Genomic DNA, 22,889 nt, shown 5'->3' with positions numbered 1-22,889 from the left:
CAACAAATACTAGGTGGTGAAGAAAATACTGCAGCTACTTCTCAACAAATACTAGGTAGTGAAGAAAATACTGCAGCTACTTCTCAACAGATACTAGGTAGTGAAGAAAATACTGCAGCTACTTCTCAACAAATACTAGGTGGTGAAGAAAATACTGCAGCTACTTCTCAACAAATACCAAGTAGTGAAGAAAATACTGCAGCTACTTCTCAACAAATACTAGGTAGTGAAGAAAATACTGCAGCTACTTCTCAACAAATACTAGGTAGTGAAGAAAATACTGCAGCTACTTCTCAACAAATACTAGGTAGCGAAGAAAATACTGCAGCTACTTCTCAACAAATACGAGGTAGTGAAGAAAATACTGCAGCTACTTCTCAACAAATACTAGGTAGTGAAGAAAATACTGCAGCTACTTCTCAACAAATACTAGGTAGCGAAGAAAATACTGCAGCTACTTCTCAACCAGGGGCGTCACTAGCTTTTAAGGACAGGGGGGCTTAGCCCCCAGGAGATGCACAGGATGCGAGCGAGTAGCGCACGAGCACAAAACGTCACAAACGGCTAACAAAGACTTAGAAATTATTCATTGTTATTATTATTATTTAAAAAAAAATGCACGGGACGAAATGAAATGCTCCCCGGGACGATGGTTTTAACCATTTTTTTCTTTTTCTTTTTATGTATTTATTAATTTTACATTTTATATTAAATGTCTTGGTTTTTCCTCCCTCTATGAAATAACAAGCTATAATACACCAGCTATTAATGTAACAATACAATAAAACAAATATATTTAATGATGTTTTTTTTTCATTATTTTATGTATATTACTTGATATAGATTCTACAAATGATGTGGGCATTTTTTTATATGAACAAGTCCAAGGACCGCAAGCAAGGTCGCAGAGAAAATGCGGACTGGAGTTTGAGTGATGTGGGCATTTTCTATATGAACAAGTCCAAGGACCGCAAGCAAGGTCGCAGAGAAAATGTGGACTGGAGTTTGAGTGATGTGGGCATTTTCTATATGAACAAGTCCAAGGACCGCAAGCAAGGTCGCAGAGAAAATGCGGACTGGCGTTTGAGTGATGTGGGCATTTTCTATATGAACAAGTGGAATGGATTGGATACCGACACACTAAAGGGGCTCTCTACCTTACGCTATGAAGTGAGGAAACTGAGTGAATAATGACAGGTTGTATGATTATTTAAACTCATATTTGGGCCACTTTATAATATGTCGGCATGTATTTGTAAAAAAAATACAATTAAAAAATAAATAAATATAACACCAAATTATTTAGGGGGGCTTAAGAATATTTTAGGGGGGCTTGAGCCCCCCTAAAATAGGCCTAACAACGCCAATGTTCTCAACAAATACTAGGTAGTGAAGAAAATACTGCAGCTACTTCTCAACAAATACTAGGTAGTGAAGAAAATACTGCAGCTACTTCTCAACCAGGGGCGTCACTAGCTTTTAAGGACAGGGGGGGCTTAGCCCCCAGGAGATGCACAGGATGCGAGCGAGTAGCGCACGAGCACAAAACTTCACAAACGGCTAACAAAGACTTGGAAATTATTCATTGTTATTATTATTATTTAAAAAAAATGCACGGGACGAAATGAAATGCTCCCCGGGACGATGGTTTTAACCATTTTTTTCTTTTTCTTTTTATGTATTTATTCATTTTACATTTTATATTAAATGTCTTGGTTTTTCCTCCCTCTGAAAGTCCTATGAAATAACAAGCTATAAATAAAACAAATATATTTAGTGATGTTTTTTTTCATTATTTTATGTATATTACTTGATATAGATTCTACAAATGATGTGGGCATTTTTTTATATGAACAAGTCCAAGGACCGCAAGCAAGGTTGCAGAGAAAATGTGGACTGGAGTTTGAGTGATGTGGGCATTTTCTATATGAACAAGTCCAAGGACCGCAAGCAAGGTCGCAGAGAAAATGCGGACTGGAGTTTGAGTGATGTGGGCATTTTCTATATGAACAAGTCCAAGGACCGCAAGCAAGGTCGCAGAGAAAATGTGGACTGGAGTTTGAGTGATGTGGGCATTTTCTATATGAACAAGTCCAAGGACCGCAAGCAAGGTCGCAGAGAAAATGCGGACTGGAGTTTGAGTGATGTGGGCATTTTCTATATGAACAAGTGGAATGGATTGGATACCGACACACTAAAGGGGCTCTCTACCTTACGCTATGAAGGGAGGAAACTGAGTGAATAATGACAGGTTATATGATTATTTAAACTCATATTTGGGCCACTTTATAATATGTCGGCATGTATTTGTAAAAAAAAAAAAAATTAAAAAATAAATAAATATAACACCAAATTATTTAGGGGGGCTTAAGAATATTTTAGGGGGGCTTGAGCCCCCCTAAAATAGGCCTAACAACGGCAATGTTCTCAACAAATACTAGGTAGTGAAGAAAATACTGCAGCTACTTCTCAACAAATACTAGGTAGCGAAGAAAATACTGCAGCTACTTCTCAACAAATACGAGGTAGTGAAGAAAATACTGCAGCTACTTCTCAACAAATACTAGGTAGTGAAGAAAATACTGCAGCTACTTCTCAACAAATACTAGGTAGTGAAGAAAATACTGCAGCTACTTCTCAACAAATACTAGATAGTGAAGAAAAGGAGGGGCTTCAAGTCATTTGCATCACCAAGCGTGTTGGGAAGTAAAAACGTGCCGCACTTTAGTCCCGTTCCTCTCTGAAGAACCTTTTCAAGTCAGCTCTTCTCAAGTCTGGCTGTACTTGAAACATACCAACATTTGCATGAAGTGTTTGTCCATAATGGCTTTTGAAGCGGAACATGCCGCATTTCCATTTCCTGCAGCGCCGTAAAAGCTCATTATTTGGACTTGTGCGTTCAAGCCCATGTTGGTGCTGTACTGGCACAGAGCAAGCATGTTGGCTTACCTAATAAACCCTGGTAATGTGGCAACACCTCAGCTGTCATGTCTGTGTAATCATGTTTTGTTTTAGTCATGTCATGTTTTGTTTAGTTATTGGACTCTTTAGTTTCTGGCTTTTCACTCCCTTGCCTTGTTTCCATAGTTACCCATTAGTTTCACCTGTTCCACGTTTGGACTCATTGTGCACTCTTGTTTGTCACCATAGCAACCCATTAGTTTTCACCTGCCCTCACGACTCACGCACCTGTCTTTAATCATGTCACTATTATTTAAGCTTCCAGTTGCCAGGCTGTCTGTCTGGCGACAACATAATCGTCACAATCTGTTTACCTCTGCGAAATTCATGCCACGTCCAAGTAAGTTTTTGTTTATTAATGCCACAGTTAGTGTTAGTGATGGGTTGATGAGGCGTCATGAAGCGTTTCGACACATTGCAAAACTGTATTGATACTGTGTCGATACTGTGTCACTAAATACTGACATCTGCTGGACATTAAAAATCCCTACAGGCAACCTATGGACCGACTCAACTGACACTGATTTGATGCCCTAGTACAGGGGTCACCAACCTTTTTGAAACCAAAAACTACTTCTTGGGTACTGATTAATGCGAAGGGCTACCAGTTTGATACACACTTAAATAAATAAATATATTGTCATTTGTAAGTTACACGTAAGTGTGATTTAAACAAGAATAGCTAAATAAATACATTTATATATATAAAAAAATGGGTATTTCTTATTTATTTTTCCTTTTATGGAAGGTTTTTTGTAGAGAATAAATGATGAAAAAAACACTTAATTGAACGGTTTAAAAGAGGAGAAAACATGAAAAAAATTAAAATAAAATTTTGAAACATAGTTTATCTTCAATTTCGAGTCTTTAAAATTCAAAATTCAACCGACAAAAAGAAAAGAAAAACTAGCTAATTTTAATCTTTTTGAAAAAATTTAAAAAAGAATTTATGGAACATCATTAGTAATTTTTCCTGATTAAGATACATTTTAGAATGTTGATGACATGTTTTAAATTGGTTAAAATCCAATCTGCACTTTGTTAGAATATTTAACAAATTGGACCAAGCTATATTTCTAACAAAGACAAATCAGTATTTCTTCTAGATTTTCCAGAACAAAAATTTTAAAAGAAATTCAAAATACTTTGAAATAAGATTTAAATTTGATTCTACAGATTTTCTAGATTTGCCAGAATAATCGTTTTGAATTTCAATCATAGTAAGTTTGAAGAAATATTTCACAAATATTCTTCGTCGAAAAACCAGAAGCTAAAATATTTATTATTCTTTACAATAAAAAAAAATAAAAATTACTTGAACATTGATTTAAATTGTCAGGAAAGAAGAGGAAGACATTTAAAAGGTAAAAAGGTATATTTGTTTAAAAATCCTAAAATCATTTTTAAGGTTGTATTTTTTCTCTAAAATTGTATTTCTAAAAGTAATAAGAAGCAAAGTAAAAAAATAAATGAATTTATTTAAACAAGTGAAGACCCATCCATCCATCCATTTTCTACCGCTTATTCCAAGTGAAGACCAAGTCTTTAAAATATTTTCTTCGATTTTCAAATTCTAATTGAGTTTTGTCTCTTTTAGAATAAAAAATGTCGAGCAAAGCGAGACCAGCTTGCTAGTAAATAAATAAAATTTTAAAAAATAGAGGCAGCTCACTGGTAAGTGCTGCTCTTTGAGCTATTTTTAGAACAGGCCAGCGGGCGACTGATCTGGTCCTTACGGGCTACCTGGTGACCGCGGGCACCGCGTTGGTGACCCCTGCCCTAGTATATACAATAATATAAACCAAGTCATTGTATTTCATTTAGGATTATTTCATATCTTCATTTAAATAAAAATATATGTTTATCTTTTTTAGATACAGTCAATAAATAATGTGAACATGTATCATAACATGGACATCTAAGAGAACGTGTTGTGGATGATTGTGGACTGGGAATTTTTTTAATTTTATTTTTTTACACATTTTTATAAAAAAAAAAAAAAAAAATTAAAAAGTTTTTCCGACGTATTACATTTTAGACGATTTCTCTTCTTAGTTATTATTTCACCGGCTGTAGAAAAGAGCCGCTCACAGGGCACAGAGGAGGCGTCAGTGCGACACAGTTGGCGTATCGGTCACGTGACCAAAACAGCTCAAGATCGGTCGGACCCATCACTAGTTAGTGTTTTTGTTTCATTGTTCATAGTTTCTGCCTTTGTGCAAGTTTTGTGTTTATAGCCAAGTTTTGTACCTCCACTGTGAGCGCCTTTTGTTTGTTTCTTTTTTTTTGAGTGTTAAAATTAAATATGTCTTCACCTTCACGCCATGTCTGGTCCAAATCATTTGCACAAACCACGCCATAGTCCAAGTCCTGACATCAGCCTGGTTACACCCACACCACAGGTTCTTAACCTCGTTGACCACTGGAATATTAAAGGGGAACATTATCACCAGATCTATGTAAGCGTCAATATATACCTTGATGTTGCAGAAAAAAGACCATATATTTTTTTAACCGATTTCCGAACTCTAAATGGGTGAATTTTGGCGAATTAAACGCCTTTCTATGGTCGGTGTGTTGTCGGAGGGTGTAACAACACCAACAGGGACGGATTCAAGTTGCACCAGTGGCCCAAAGATGCCAAAGTGGCAAGAAATTGGACGAAATTTGTTCAAAATACGAGGGTGTGGGGAAAGCCGACGAAAATGGTCAGTCGTTTTGTTCCGCCCACTTTACCGACGAAAGCTACGCTACGACAGAGATGGCAAGAATGTGTGGATATCCTGCGACACTCAAAGCAGATGCATTTCCAACCATAAAGTCAAAGAAATCTGCCGCCAGACCCCCATTGAATCTGCCGGAGTGTGTGAGCAATTCAGGGACAAAGGACCTCGCTAGCACGGCAAGCAATGGCGGCAGTTTGTTCCCGCAGACGAGCGAGCTAAACCCCCTGGATGCCACGCCCCCTCCAGCTCCATGCGGACCTGAGTCCGCTTTCCCACAATATAAACAACGTCTACAGTAAAGCAGTCCGTCTGCCGTAAACAGCAATGTTGTGACACTCTTAAACAGGACAATACTGCCATCTAGTGCATTTGATGAAAGCACTTTAGTGCGTGCCACACAGCAATGCATCATCAGAGAGGGTGTTCAGCATGGTTAGAAATATAGTGACAGAGAATAGAACAAGGATGGACAATTCAACCCTTAACTCAACAATGAGTAGATGAGTGTTATGTGTGTGTATATGTGTAAATAAATGAACACTGAAATTCAAGTATTTCTTTTATATATATATATATATATATATATATATATATATATATATATATATATATATATATATATATATATATATATATAATACAATAAATATATATATATATATATATATATATATATATATAATACAATACATATATATTTATAGCTAGAATTCACTGAAAGTCAATTATTTCTTATATATATATATATATATATATATATATATATATATATATATATATATATATATATATATACCTGTATATTATTTTTTTTATATTGGTTTTGATAGATAGCTTAAATCACAAAGTAGTTAACTGCCAATACAACTACTGCAGCTAACTTGCTTTTACACTTGCAATTACCTTACAATTGCATTCAGTTTGACAAATTCCTCAGTAAATTCACCTAGACGTCGCCGTCTATTTAGCTGATTGGAGAGCTACCATGACTTCTGTTTTGTTTGATCAGCCGTTTTACTGCCTTGTTACAAACACTGTTTGGAAACAATTGCGGTAAGTAAATAAACATTTATACAATATATCTTTCACAATGTATATACCTGTGGTCTGCTGCGACTGATATCTCTAAAATGTAGTGGGTGTGGCTTATATTCCGGTGCACTCTGTAGTCCAGAATTTTTTTTATTTTTTTTTTCTGCCGCTTGTCCCTTTGGCAATACTCTATATATTTTTTTTATATTAATAATGGTTTTGATAGATAGCTTAAATTATTAAAATACAATTATTGCCGCTAACTTCCTTTTACACTTGCATGGCGATTGAGCACGTCTAGCGAGGAGAAACACGACGACAAGACCTTCTTTTCACCGCGACACGGCCAGCTGGTAAAAAAAAAATGCAGAGACGAGGCGAACAAGAGGCAGCGATAAATGAGAAGATAAGATGAACACGGCCAGAGATGGACACAGCAGACAAGCAGAGAGAGGGGAAGAGAGAGAGAGAGAGAGAGATAGTGTTTATGAGAGCCAGAGCCAGAGATAACCAATCAGCTATCTTGTCTCACCTACACACACACACACACACACACACACACGCTGTAACACTATCATGTGAGGTAAACAAGTGGCTGTTTGAGCATGCGTGATGACTGCGTTACCATGGCAACGGAGCTTTCACCAGACCCAGGGTCAGCTGTGTGTGTGTGTGTGGTGCGACGTCACACACCTAAAAAGGGGCGCGTTAAAAGCCTGACTCACATTTGGTGACCACGCCCTCCAGCCTGATGATGTTGGGGTGGTCAAACTGCCCCATGATGGAGGCCTCAGACAGGAAGTCCCGCCTCTGCTTGTCGGAGTATCCCGCCTTCAGACTCTTGATGGCCACGTAGATCTCGCGCTTGCCTTGCACGCGGAGCCGCCCGCTGCACACCTCCCCGAACTCCCCTGCACACAACGTCGACTTGAAGGACTCTTCCTCTAGAAAAGACCCGAGGAGATGTTCACACACCGGCGCCGATGACTCTCTCGATGAGTATATTAGTGGCGTCGATCTCCTTGGCGAAGTCCCTGACGGCCTGGCTGGGGTCTTCGTAGGTGTGAGGATGGATGTAGATCCTGCTGCCGGGGAGCTTGACTGTGGACACAACGAGGGGAAAAAAAACATGACTTCTGCTCCCAAATCAAAATAAACATAGTATATACTAAACCGGCGGTGAGGGATGCCGTCAAGCTGAAGAAGGAGTCCTATCGGGTTCTTTTGGCTCATAGGACTCCTGAGGCAGCGGACAGGTACCGACAGGCCAAGCGGTGTGCGGCTTCAGCGGTCGCAGATGCAAAAACTCGGACATGGGAGGAGTTCGGTGAGGCCATGGAAAACGACTTCCGGACGGCTTCGAAGCGATTCTGGACCACCATCCGCCGCCTCAGGAAGGGGAAGCAGTGCACTACCAACACCGTGTATGGTGAGGATGGTGTTCTGCTGACCTCCACTGCGGATGTTGTGGATCGGTGGAGGGAATACTTTGAAGACCTCCTCAATCCCACCAACACGTCTTCCTATGAGGAAGCAGTGCCTGGGGAGTCTGTGGTGGGTTCTCCTATTTCTGGGGCTGAAGTTGCTGAGGTAGTTAAAAAGCTCCTCGGTGGCAAGATGAGATCCGCCCGGAGTTCCTTAAGGCTCTGGATGCTGTGGGGCTGTCTTGGTTGACAAGACTCTGCAGCATCGCGTGGACATCGGGGGCGGTGCCACTGGATTGGCAGACCGGGGTGGTGGTTCCTCTCTTTAAGAAGGGGAACCGGAGGGTGTGTTCTAACTATCGTGGGATCACACTCCTCAGCCTTCCCGGTAAGGTCTATTCAGGTGTACTGGAGAGGAGGCTACGCCGGATAGTCCAACCTCGGATTCAGGAGGAACAGTGTGGTTTTCGTCCTGGTCGTGGAACTGTGGACCAGCTCTATACTCTGGGCAGGGTCCTTGAGGGTGCATGGGAGTTTGCCCAACCAGTCTACATGTGTTTTGTGGACTTGGAGAAGGCATTCGACCGTGTCCCTCGGGAAGTCCTGTGGGGAGTGCTCAGAGAGTATGGGGTATCGGACTGTCTGATTGTGGCAGTCCGCTCCCTGTATGATCAGTGTCAGAGCTTGGTCCGCATTGCCGGTAGTAAGTCGGACACGTTTCCAGTGAGGGTTGGACTCCGCCAAGGCTGCCCTTTGTCACCCATTCTGTTCATAACTTTTATGGACAGAATTTCTAGGCGCAGTCAAGGCGTTGAGGGGATCTGGTTTGGTGGCTGCAGGATTAGGTCCCTGCTTTTTGCAGATGATGTGGTCCTGATGGCTTCATCTGGCCAGGATCTTCAGCTCTCACTGGATCGGTTCGCAGCTGAGTGTGAAGCGACTGGGATGAGAATCAGCACCTCCAAGTCCGAGTCCATGGTTCTCGCCCGGAAAAGGGTGGAGTGCCATCTGCGGGTTGGGGAGGAGATCTTGCCCCAAGTGGAGGAGTTCAAGTACCTCGGAGTCTTGTTCACGAGTGAGGGAAGAGTGGATCGTGAGATCGACAGGCGGATCGGTGCGGTGTCTTCAGTAATGCGGACGCTGTATCGATCCGTTGTGGTGAAGAAGGAGCTGAGCCGGAAGGCAAAGCTCTCAATTTACCGGTCGATCTACGTTCCCATCCTCACCTATGGTCATGAGCTTTGGGTTATGACCGAAAGGACAAGATCACGGGTACAAGCGGCCCAAATGAGTTTCCTCCGCCGGGTGGCGGGTCTCTCCCTTAGAGATAGGGTGAGAAGCTCTGTCATCCGGGAGGAGCTCAAAGTAAAGCCGCTGCACCTCCACATGGAGAGGAGCCAGATGAGGTGGTTCGGGCATCTGGTCAGGATGCCACCCGAACGCCTCCCTAGGGAGGTGTTTAGGGAACGTCCGACCGGTAGGAGGCCGCGGGGAAGACCCAGGACACGTTGGGAAGACTATGTCTCCCGGCTGGCCTGGGAACGCCTCGGGGTCCCACAGGAAGAGCTGGACGAAGTGGCTGGGGAGAGGGAAGTCTGGGCTTCCCTGCTTAGGCTGCTGCCCCCGCGACCCGACCTCGGATAAGCGGAAGAAGATGGATGGATGGATGGATACTAAACCCAAAAGCAGTGAAGTTGTCATGTTGTGTAAATGGTCAATAAAAAGAGAATACAACAAATCCTTTTCAACTTATATTCAATTGAATAGACTGCAAAGACAAGATATTTCATGTTCACACTGAGAAACTTTCTTATTTTTTTTGCAAAAATTAGCTCATTTGGAATTTGATGCCTGCGACATGTTTCAAAAAAGCTGGCACAAGTGGCAAAAAAGAGTGAGAAAAGTTGAGGAATGCTCATCAAAGACTTATTCGGAACATCCCACAGGTGGACAGGGTAATTGGGAACAGGTGGGTGCCATGATTGGGTATAAAAGTAGATTCCATGAAATGCTCAGTCGTTCACAAACAAGGACGGGGCGAGGGTCACCACTTTGTCAACAAATGCCTGAGCAAATTGTTTAAGAACAACATTTCTCAAGCAAGGAATTGAGGGATTTCACCATCTACGCTCCGTAATATCATCAAAGGGTTCAGAGAATCTGGAGAAATCACTGCACGTAAGCCATGATATTACACACCTTGGATTCCTCAGGCGCTACTGCATCAAAAAGCCACATCGGTGTGTAAAGGATATCACCACATGGGCTCAGGAACACTTCAGAAAACCACTGTCAGTAACTACAGTTGGTCGAACTTAGAATTTAATGGCAGCAACACATTGCAAAAAAGAGGCATTTTTACCAGTGTGTTACATGGCCTTTCCTTTTAACAACACTCAGTAAAGGTTTGGGAACTGAGGAGACACATTTTTGAAGTGGAATTCTTTCCCATTCTTGCTTGATGTACAGCTTCAGTTGTTCAACAGTTCTCATATTTTAGCCTTCACACATTTTCAATGTCTGGACTACAGGCAGGCCAGTCTAGTACCCACACTCTTTTTCTACGACTGTCGTAGCACGTGGCTTGGCATCGTCTTGCTGAAATAAGCAGGGGCGTCCATGATAACGTTGCTTGGATTGCTCCAAAAGCTGTTTGTACATTTCAGCATTAATGGTGCCTTCACAGATGTGTAAGTTACCCATGTCTTGGCCACTAATACACCCCCATACCATCACACATGCTGGCTTTTACACTTTCACCCTAGAACAATCCGGATGGTTCTTTTCCTCTTTGGGACAAAAACGTCCACAGATTAAAAAAAAATAATTTGAAATGTGGACTCGTCAGACCACAGAACACTTTTCCTTTTTTGTATCAGTCAATCTTAGATTCTGGGTGTTGTTGATAAATGGTTGTTGATAAATAGCCTTCACACATTTTCAATGTCTGGACTACAGGCAGGCCAGTCTAGTACCCGCACTCTTCTACTATGAAGCCACGCTGTTGTAACACGTGGCTTGGCATTGTCTTGCTGAAATAAGCAGGGGCGTCCATGGTAACGTTGCTTGGATGGCAACATATGTTGCTCCAAAAGCTGTATGTACCTTTCAGCATTAATGGTGCCTTCACAGATGTGTAAGTTACCCATGTCTTGGCCACTAATACACCCCCATGCTGCCTTTTACACTTTCACCCTAGAACAATCCGGATGGTTCTTTTCCTCTTTGGGACAAAACGTCCACAGATTTAAAAAATAATTTGAAATGTGGACTCGTCAAACACTTTTCCTTTTTGTATCAGTCAATCTTAGATTCTGGGTGTTGTTGATAAATGGCTTTGGCTTTGCATAGTAGAGTTTTAACTTGCACTTACAGATGTAGCGACCAACTGTAGTTACTGACAGTGGTTTTCTGAAGTGTTCCTGATATCCTTTACACACTGATGTGGCTTTTTGATGCAGTAGCGCCTGAGGGATCCAAGGTGTGTAATATCATGGCTTACGCACACCTGGCTTGCAATTATCTTGCTGAAATAAGCAGGGGCGTCCATGATAACGTTGCTTGGATTGCTCCAAAAGCTGTATGTACCTTTCAGCATTAATGGTGCCTTCACAGATGTGTAAGTTACCCATGTCTTGGGCACTAATACACCCCCATACCATCACACATGCTGGCTTCTACACTTTGCACCTAGAACAATCTGGATGGTTCTTTTCCTCTTTGGTCCACAGATTACAAAAATAATTTGAAATGTGGACTCGTCAGACCACAGAACACTTTTCCACTTTGCATCAGTCCATCTTAAATGAGCTCAGGCCCAGCGAGGCGTTTCTGGGTGTTGTTGATAAATGGCTTTGGCTTTGCTTAGTAGAGTTTTAACTTGCACTTACAGATGTAGCGACCAACTGTAGTTACTGACAGTGGGTTTCTGAAGTGTTCCTGAGCCCATGTGGTGATATCATTTACACACTGATGTCACTTTTTGATGCAGTACTGCCTGAGAGATCCAAGGTCACGGGCATCCAATGTTGGTTTTCAGCATTGCCGCTTACGTGCAGTGATTTCTCCAGATTCTCTGAACCTTTTGATGATATTACGGAGCGTAGATGGTGAAATCCCTAAATTCCTTGCTTGAGAAATGTTGTTCTTAAACAATTTGCTCAGGCATTTGTCGACAAAGTGGTGACCCTCGCCCCCGTCCTTGTTTGTGAACGACTGAGCATTTCACGGAAGCTGCTTTTATAGCCAATCATGGCACCCACCTGTTCCCAATTAGCCTGTTCACCTGTGGGATGTTCCAAATAAGTCTTTGATGAGCATTTCCTCAACTTTTCTCACTCTTTTTTGCCACTTGTGCCAGCTTTTTTGAAACATGTCGCAGGCATCAAATTCGAAATGAGCTAATATTTGCAAAAAAATAATAAAGTTTCTCAGTGTGAACATGAAATATCTTGTCTTTGCAGTCTATTCAATTGAATATAAGTTGAAAAATATTTGTTGTATTCTCTTTTTATTTACCATTTACACAACGTGACAACATTCCAACTAGAAGACACTTTTCCATTAAAAGTTGAGGCAATTTGTTAGAATTAGCTGCACCACAGTAGCGTGTGTGCTAATGCGAGGCAATTACACAGCTAACTTGTCAAAACATGTTTTTAATCAAAGCAAATGAAAGCGAGCATGCATTGAAATGACCATGAACACTTTGGTGTGTCATTACCTCGGCCATGCTGGAACTGCATCTTCTCTTCATCAGGGTCCTGCTTGGCTTTGATGTAGCCACAGTGCCTGCACAACACACACCCAGCGGGGTTAGAGTCCTGGTGTGCAGATACACACTTTGTACACACCAGCACACAACAACTGGACATGAGGAAGAAACTATCTCCATTTCTCTTCATCCTTTGGCCAAAGTGTGCTTGAAACATCCCTTAACCCAAATATCCAATGTACCTTTGGTCCTACATGTGTACTAGTAATAGCAATAGTCCAATGTACCATTGGTCCTACATGTGTACTAGTAATAGTAATAGTCCAATGTACCTTTGGTCCTGCATGTGGACTAGTTTTAGAAATAGTCCAATGTACCATTGGTCCAAAATGTGTACTAGTACTAGTAATAGTCCAATATACCATTTGTCCAACATGTGTATTCGTATTAGTAATAGTCCAATGTACCTTTGGTCCAACATGTGTACTTGTACTAGTAATAGGTCAATGAACCATTGGTCCAACTTGTGTACTAGTAATAGTAATAGTCCAATGTACCATTGGTCCAACATGTGTACTAGTAATAGTACTAGTTTAATGTACCATTGGTCCAACGTGTGTACTAGTAATAGTAATAGTCCAATGTGCCATTGGTCCTACATGTGTACTAGTAATAGTAATAGTTCAATGTACCTTTGGTCCAACATGTGTACTAGTAATAGTAATAGTCCAATGTACCATTGGTCCAACGTGTGTACTAGTAATAGTAATAGTCCAATGTACCATTGGTCCTACATGTGTACTAGTAATAGTAATTGTTTAATGTACCATTGATCCAACGTGTGTACTAGTAATATTCCAATGTACCATTGGTCCAACGTGTGTACTAGTAATAGTAATAGTCCAATGTGCCATTGGTCCTACATGTGTACTAGTAATAGTAATAGTTCAATGTACCTTTGGTCCAACATGTGTACTAGTAATAGTAATAGTCCAATGTACCATTGGTCCAACGTGTGTACTAGTAATATTCCAATGTACCATTGGTCCAACGTGTGTACTAGTAATACTAAAAGTCCAATGTATCATTGGTCCAACGTGTGTACTAGTAATAGTAATAGTCCAATGTACCATTGGTCCAACGTGTGTACTAGTAATAGTAATAATCCAATGTACCATTGGTCTAACGTGTGTACTAGTAATAGTCCAATGTACCATTGGTCCAACATGTGTACTAGTAATAGTAATAGTCCATTGTACCTTTGGTCCAACATGTGTACTAGTAATAGCAATAGTCCATTGTACCTTTGGTCCAACATGTGTACTAGTAATAGTAATAGTCCAATGTACCATTGGTCCAACATGTGTACTTGTACTAGTAATAGGTCAATGAACCATTGGTCCAACTTGTGTACTAGTAATACTAATAGTCCAATGTATCATTGGTCCAACGTGTGTACTAGTACTAGTAATAGTCCAATGTATCATTGGTCCAACGTGTGTACTAGTAATAGTCCAATGTACCATTGGGGCAACATGTGTACTAGTAATAGTAATAGTCCAATGTACCATTGGTCCAACATGTGTACTAGTAATAGTCCAATGTACCATTGGTCCAACGTGTGTACTAGTAATAGTAATAGTCCAATGTACCATTGGGCCAACATGTGTAGTAGTAATACCAATAGTCCAATGTACCATTGGTCCAACATGTGTACTAGTAATAGTAATAGTCCAATGTATCATTGGTCCAACGTGTGTACTAGTAATAGTAATAGTCCAATGTATCATTGGTCCAACGTGTGTACTAGTAATAGTCCAATGTGCCATTGGGCCAACATGTGTACTAGTAATAGTAAAAGTCCAATGTACCATTGTTCCAACGTGTGTACTAGTAATAGTAATAGTCCAATGTACCATTGGTCCAACGTGTGTACTAGTAATAGTAATAGTCCAATGTACCATTGGTCCAACATGTGTAGTAGTAATAGTAATAGTCCAATGTACCATTGGTCCAACATGTGTAGTAGTAATAGTAATAGTCCAATGTACCATTGGTCTAACGTGTGTACTAGTAATAGTAATAATCCAATGTACCATTGGTCTAACGTGTGTACTAGTAATAGTAATAGTCCAATGTACCTTTGGTCCTACATGTGTACTAGTAATAGTAATAGTCCTATGTACCATTGGTCCAACATGTGTACTAGTAATAGTCCAATGTACCATTGGTCCAACATGTGTACTAGTACTAGTAATAGTCCAATGTATCATTGGTCCAACGTGTGTACTAGTAATAGTCCAATGTACCATTGGTCCAATGTGTGTACTAGTAATAGTAATAGTCCAATGTACCATTGGTCCAACATGTGTACTAGTAATAGTAATAGTCCAATGTACCATTGGTCCAACGTGTGTACTAGTACTAGTAATAGTCCAATATACCATTTGTCCAACATGTGTATTCGTATTAGTAATAGTCCAATGTACTATTGGTCCAACATGTGTACTTGTACTAGTAATAGGTCAATGAACCATTGGTCCAACTTGTGTACTAGTAATAGTAATAGTCCAATGTACCATTGGTCCAATGTGTGTACTAGTAATACCAATAGTCCAATGTACCATTGGTCCAACATGTGTACTAGTAATAGTAATAGTCCAATGTACCATTGGTCCTACATGTGTACTAGTAATAGTAATAGTCCAATGTACCTTTGGTCCTGCATGTGTACTAGTAATAGTAATAGTCCAATGTACCTTTGGTCCTGCATGTGTACTAGTAATAGTAATATAGTATTGTCGGTGTGGCCCTCCAGCAGTGCTCGGGTTGCTTATGTGGCCCCTGGTAAAAATTATTTGCCCACCCCTGACTTTAAGTCACTTGCACCCCCCCCACCCACCCTAACATCCAACACATTCACAGCCCCTCTGGACATGACCACCTCCAGATTTACTAGGGGTCACACACACACACACACACACACACACACACACACACACACACACACACACACACACACACACACACACACACACACCCTGCAGCGTGGGTCTGTGCTCTACCACCAAATTATTGATCAATTGATCACCGAGCCTGTTGGAAGTGTTTAACTTATTGTGTTAGGCCGACCTTGCAGGGGTGTGTGTGTGTGTGTGTGTGTGTGTGTGTGTGTGTGTGTGTTCTTGTATTTCTCCCCTTCTTGAGACATGAAGAAGGAAAAGTATCTTCCATATGAGGAGGTGTGAACAAGTGATGACATAAGTCATGGTCCCAATAACATTGCATCTAATAGACAATGTGGTGACATCAAACAACATGAAGGTGGTCCCAAAAAGGAGGGATTTTCCACATTGACTGTGTGTCGCTTTTAAAAGTGCTACCCCCTCTGGTCAACATATGAAATAACAAGTGTGTGTAAGACATTGAAATGCGCCCCCGTTGGCCAAAATTAATGACAACAAATAAAATAGATATGTATATAGAGACATACTGTAATAACTTGAAGTAAATAATGAAGATTAAAAAACAATTAAGAAACAAAAAATTCAACAAAAATAAATAAATAACTAGAAGCAGTCTTTTTCTCGCAATGTGTCGATTTTTTTCTTGTAAAATTGGGAACAATTTCTCATATTCATTCTGTTTCTGTATTATTATTATTATTATTATTATTATAGATTGTATAATGCATATGCTCCTTTTGACTGTACATGTACTGTAAATGTATAATGTATTTACAGTATATTATTCACATGTGAATATAATGTGTTTACAGTATATTATTCACATGTGAATAATGCTGTATAATAGACTGTATTTATGTTATTCACATGTGAATAATGCTGTATAATAGACTGTATTTATGTTATTCACATGTGAATAATGCTGTATAATAGACTGTATTTATGTTATTTACATGTGAATAATGCTAGATAATAGACTGTATTTATGTTATTCACATGTGAATAATGCTGTCTAATAGACTGTATTTATGTTATTCACATGTGAATAATGCTAGATAATAGACTGTATTTATATTATTCACATGTGAATAATGCTGTATAATAGACTGTATTTATGTTATTCACATGTGAATAATGCTGTATAATAGACTGTATTTATGTTATTCATATGTAAATAATGCTGTATAATAGACTATATTATTCACATGTGAATAATGCTAGATAATAGACTGTATTTATATTATTCACATGTAAAAAATACCTAAGTGTTTATTGTTTATTGTGAGCAAACTGTGGTGCTGAATTTCCCCCAGGGATCAATAAAGTACTTTCTATTCTATTCTATTGTAATATTTTATCATAAAATTATTACTTTTTGATACAAAACTATTAATTTGGAATGCAAAATGGCGACATTTGTCATACAATTCTGACTTTTGTCAAAATGTTGCCAATTTTCTTTGTCGTCCTTGTATAATAGTGACATTTTTTGAGTAAAATTATGACTTTTGTCATGATTTTGCCAAGTTAAATTCCGATTATTATTATAATATTGCCTTCATTTTAAAGTGTTCTTATAAAATTGTGACTTTTGTCGAGTAAAATTGCCAACATTTTAAGCTTTTTCTTGTAAAATTGCAACTGTTGTTGAGTCCAATTCCAACTTGTATCCTAATATTGCACACATGTTCGGTTTTTCTTGTAAAATTTTGACTTGCGTTTAGTAAAATGAGGACTTTTATTATAACACTGCCAAGATTTTAACTTTTTCTTGTGAAATTGTGACCTTTTTCTTGTGGAAATTCCAACTCATTTTTCACAACCAGCTTTTTTTATATTATCTATATTATATTTGCAAAATGTTAAGCTTTTCTTGTAAAATTGCGACTGTTATTGAGTAAAATTCCAACTTGTATCATAACATTGCACAAATGTTCAGTTTTTCTTGTAAGATTTTGACTTGTGTTGAGTAAAATTACGACTTTTCTTGTGAAATTGCAACTGTTATTGAGTCCAATTCTAACTTTTATCATAATATTGCACACATGTTCGGTTTCTCTTGTAAAATTTTGACTTGCGTTGAGTAAAATGAGGACTTTTATTATAATACTGCCAAGATTCTAACTTTTTCTTGTGAAATTGTGACCTTTTTCTTGTGGAAATTCCAACTCATTTTTCACAACAAGCTTTTTTTTATATTATCTATATTATATTTGCAAAATGTTAAGCTTTTCTTGTAAAATTGCGACTGTTATTGAGTAAAATTCCAACTTTTATCATAACATTGCACAAATGTTCTGTTTTTTTTGTAAAATTTTGACTTGGGTTGAGTAAAATTACGACTTTTCTTGTGAAATTGTGACCTTTTTCTTATGAAATTCCAACTCAACAAGCTTTTTTATTTGTGCATAGTATGTATATATTATTAATGTTGTAAATACACTTCTTTATATATCTAGAAAGGTTGGTCTCAAGAAGGTAAGAAATACAAGAGTGTGTGTGTGTGTGTGTGTTTTTCCACTGTGTTGAGCATTAGCTGCAAACAGGAGTTTAATAGTCCCCATCACCCATAAACATGTGAGGCTCAATGCTTTTTTAAAGATTTAGCACAAACATTTCAGGCCATAAAAGAGAAAAAAAAGCTGTTTGGTGTAATGGTGTGCAGAACATGGCCTGTGCTGTGTGCTGCTGCTCAGAACATCCCTGCAAGATAACACACTTTTAGGATTTATACCAGCTGTCAGGGTCTTGAGTCCATTTTGGATGTTTTTTTTTGTCAAATCCCATCTTTATAGTGGCTGTTCACATTACAAAAAAAAATGAAACAATTTTTTTTCTAATGACATTGCTGGTTTTACCAGCAGAGGAGCATGTTCGGCAGCGCGCGCACACAGAGTACTTACAAGCAGACACAGTGTGTAGACAGAAAAGGGAGAATGGACGCATTTTGGTGTAAAAAGTAAAGATAAAGGTGAAGTTATAACACTGAAACACCCTCAGGAAGAGCTGCTTTAAGACATGGCTAGCTACTTAGCAGCTAACATAATAAAGTATGTTTCTTACAAGTAGCATTATCACTGGAGGACGAGGAATAGCTAAACATGCTTCACTACACACCGTAGGAGGATACAATAGCTCACCGGCGTCACAATGTAAACAAACGCCATGGGTGGATCGACACCTGACATCCATTGTAATGATACCAAGTACAAGAGCGTATCTAGTTGATACTACTATGATTACATCGATATTTTGAGGACTTTGAATACAATATAATATGATCCTGTAACTGCTTGGTATCAGATCCATACCTAAATGTGTGGTATCATCCAAAACTAATGTCAAGTATCAAAGAAGAGAAGAATAAGTGATTATTACATTTTAACAGAAGTGTAGATAGAACATGTTAAAAGAGAAAATAAGCAGATATTAACAGTAAATGAACAAGTAGATTAATAATCCATTTTTACAGTTTGTCCCTTATAATGTGTACAAAATAATAGGTGCATAAATGACACAATATGTTACTGCAGACTAATTATGAGACCTTGTTTGTTTACTTACTACTAAAAGACAAGTTGTCTAGTATGTTCAACATTTTATTTAAGGACTAAATTACAATAATATGTTTCATGTAACCAATTTCTTACACACACTTGTTATTTCATATGTTAACCAGAGGGTATTTGTTACCTTCTTGAGACCTGAGAAAAAAGCCTCCCTCTTTAGGACCAGCCTTTCTAGATGTATAAAGAAGTGTATTTACAACATTAATAATATATACATACTATGCAAATATAAAAAAAAGCTTGTGGTGAAAAATGAGTTGGAATTTCACAAGAAAAAGGTCACAATTTCACAAGAAAAAGTTAGAATTTTGACAGTATTATAATAAATAAATTTACTCAACACAGGTCAAAATTTTACAAGAAAAACTGAACATTTGTGCAATATTATGATAAAAGTTGGAATTTTACTCAATGACAGTCACAATTTTACAAGAAAAGCTCAAAATGTTGGCTATTTTAGGAAAATAGTTGTAATTGTACTCGACAAAACTCGCAATTTTTTAAGAAAACTTTAAAATTTTGCCAATATTATAATAATGAATGGAATTTTACTTGGCAAAATTTTGACAAAGGTCATTATTTTGCTCAAAAAATGTCACTATTTTACGAGAACACAGAAATTGTGATAAATATTGTGATAAAAGTCGGAATTTTATACGACAAATGTCACCATTTTGCATTCAAAAGTAATAATTTGACATACAAAAAGTAATAACTTTACGAGAAAATATTGCAATATTACAGAAATAGAAAGATATGAGAAATTGTTCCCGATTGTGAGAAAAAGACTGCTTTTAGTTAAAACAATTTTTTTTGAATTTTTGGTTTTTAATATTCATTATTTACTTCGTTATTACAGTATGTCTCAATATACATATTTACTTTTTTTTTTTAAACTAATTTTGGCCAAAGGTGTTCGCATTTCAATTTCTTACACACACTTGTTATTTCATATGTTGACCAGAGGGGGAGCACTTTTAAAAGCGACACACAGTCGATTCGGAAAAAAATCCCTCCTTTTTGGGACCACCCTCTTTTTGACCAGCGGGGGTGCAAATGAGACATTGTCTATTCCATCTATCCATTTTCCTACCGCTTGTCCCTTTTGGGGCAATGTTATTGGGACCGTGATTTATGTCATCACTTGTTCACACCTCCTCATATGGACGATACTTTTCCTTCTTCATGTCTCAAGAATAGGGTAGAAATACAAAAACACACACACACACACACACACACACACACACACATACACACACACACACACACACACACACACACTCAAAGTGGGGGAAGAGTGGGAGGGTGTCACCTGGTTATCAGCCGGGTTCGACCCAGTCCAACACCATGAGGCCAGCTTTACACACACACACACACACACACACACACACACACACACACACACACACACACACACACACACACACACACACACACACACACACACACACACAGCGCTTTGGGGCATGTGTGTAGAACATATGGGGACCGGGGGACATGCGTCACACTTCTGTGATCATCCCATGGGAACATACATGGTGTGTGTGTGTGTGTGTGTGTGTGTGTGTGTGTGTGTGTGTGTGTGTGTGTGTATGTATGTGTGGAAATGTCTTCATTTCCATAGTAATTACAGAGAGACTCTCCAGTTAGAAGTGTCATGAATCATTAGCACTACAATCTTAAACATGGCGTAGAAAACCTGACACACCTTTTGTTTCGCCGTCACCAGCGTGTGGACACTTAACACACTTAACACACTTAACACACTTAACACTAACACACTTGGAAGCCAGTCAACTAGTGACTGCTGGGACTCCATTTCCCGACATGTAAAGGCAACACAGTAGTTGCCCATGTTAAAAAGTGTGTGACAGTTGAACCATGCAGACACGTTTCTTACTGGATACCTTCTAATAAGCGTTTTGCCCTGAATACTTAGTATGTGGAGATAATGTGCAACTATACACTTTTGATACTTGTTTATCTCCGCAGATGTTCAAGTGATGATCGTCTGGCTTGTGTGCTACTGTGTGCTTAGCTGTTGTGTAGCTGCTGGTTCCTAGTAGCCTTACGGTATATAGCTCGCCATCTTTACCTTTTTTTTTGGAATGAATTGACTAAAATATGAGAAAAGACCGACCTCGTGTGATGTTGGCTCGCTGTCCAGCTTTGCACAAGTCCGATACGAGCTGATATCATTTAATTTTTGCTGATATCATACCATTATGTATTATGTTTGTGGTGTCATGGCTTAGTTATATTGTTTGAACCCAATACTGCAGACCAATCAGAAGATTTGTGCACATTTACTGTGTTTTCCCCGACTTTTTTTCCCTGCGCTCTGAACCCTGCGGCTCATGAAATGGTGCGGTTCAATTACGGATTTTTCTTCACTTTTTGTGTCTTCTGTTAGTTTTGGACTCCTTTAGTTCCTGTTTGTGCACCTCTGACTTTGTTTTGGCCGTTCCCCTGGTCGCCCGCCTCGCCAAGTGCAGCTGAGTTCAACGCGTCACCGCCACCTGACTCTCCCTCACTGGTTGCGGGGACATTTGGTCTGGCAACCCACCGCTAAGTCCCCCCTCCGCCCTCCCATGACTCTTGCCTTGTGTTTGTGGATATCTGGAATCTGTCATTAAGGAGGGGCTACTGTCATGATCCCTGGTCCGGATCATGTTTTGTGTTTTCTGTTAGTTTTGGACTCCTTTAGTTCCTGTTTGTGCACCTCTGACTTTGTTTTGGCCGTTCCCTGGTCGCCCGCCTCGCCAAGTGCAGCTGCGTTCAACGCGTCGCCGCCACCTGACTCTCCTTCACTGGTTGCAGGGACATTTGGTCTGGCGACTCACCGCCAAGTCCCCCCTCCGCCCTCCCATGACTCTTGCCTTGTGTTTGTGGACATCTGGAATCTGTCCTTAAGGAGGCGTTACTGTCATGAAACCTGGTCTGGATCATGTTTTGTGTTTTCTGTTAGTTTTGGACTCCTTTAGTTCCTGTTTGTGACCCTCTGAGTTTATTTTGGCCGTTACTTGGTCGCCCGCCTCGCCAAGTGCACCCACCTTCCCGTCGGCCACGGACGTGGCCCTTCCCTGGTCGCCCGCCTCGCCAAGTACAGCGGCGTTCAACGCGTCGCCGCCACCTGACTCTCCCTCGCTGGTTGCGGGTACTCTTGGTCTGGCGACCCACCGCCAAGTCCCCCCACTCCGCCCTCCCATGACTCTTGATCTTGCCTTGTGTTTGTGGACATCTGGAATCTGTCCTTAAGGAGGGGATACTGTCATGATCCGTAGTCCGGATCATGTTTTGTGTTTTCTGTTAGTTTTAGACTCCTTTAGTTCCTGTTTGTACACCTCTGACTTTGTTTTGGCCGTTCCCTGGTCGCCCGCCTCGCCAAGTGCAGCTGCGTTCAACGCGTCGCCGCCACCTGACTCTCCCTCACTGGTTGCGGGGACATTTGGTCTGGCAACCCACCGCCAAGTCCCCCCTCCGCCCTCCCATGACTC

General features: G+C 39.8%; 1 protein-coding gene across 1 annotated transcript in view; it reads right to left on the bottom strand.

Annotated features, from left to right (window-relative positions):
* epha4b (eph receptor A4b) overlaps window positions 1-22,889 on the bottom strand; it is a 444,124-nt gene that overhangs the window by 88,997 nt on the left and 332,238 nt on the right. Inside the window, exons 11-13 of the mRNA XM_061978729.2 lie at window positions 12,867-12,934; window positions 7,695-7,820; window positions 7,445-7,630 (exon numbers count right to left, since the gene is read on the bottom strand). Coding sequence (XP_061834713.1) covers window positions 7,445-7,630; window positions 7,695-7,820; window positions 12,867-12,934 — 380 coding nt within the window. The remainder of the gene's footprint in view (window positions 1-7,444; window positions 7,631-7,694; window positions 7,821-12,866; window positions 12,935-22,889) is intronic.

The sequence above is a fragment of the Nerophis lumbriciformis genome, linkage group LG19 (assembly GCF_033978685.3).
Source record: "Nerophis lumbriciformis linkage group LG19, RoL_Nlum_v2.1, whole genome shotgun sequence".
Taxonomy (NCBI): Eukaryota; Metazoa; Chordata; class Actinopteri; order Syngnathiformes; family Syngnathidae; genus Nerophis; species Nerophis lumbriciformis.
Note: the sequence above shows the minus strand (reverse complement) of the source record. Positions and strands in the feature narration are given on the sequence as shown.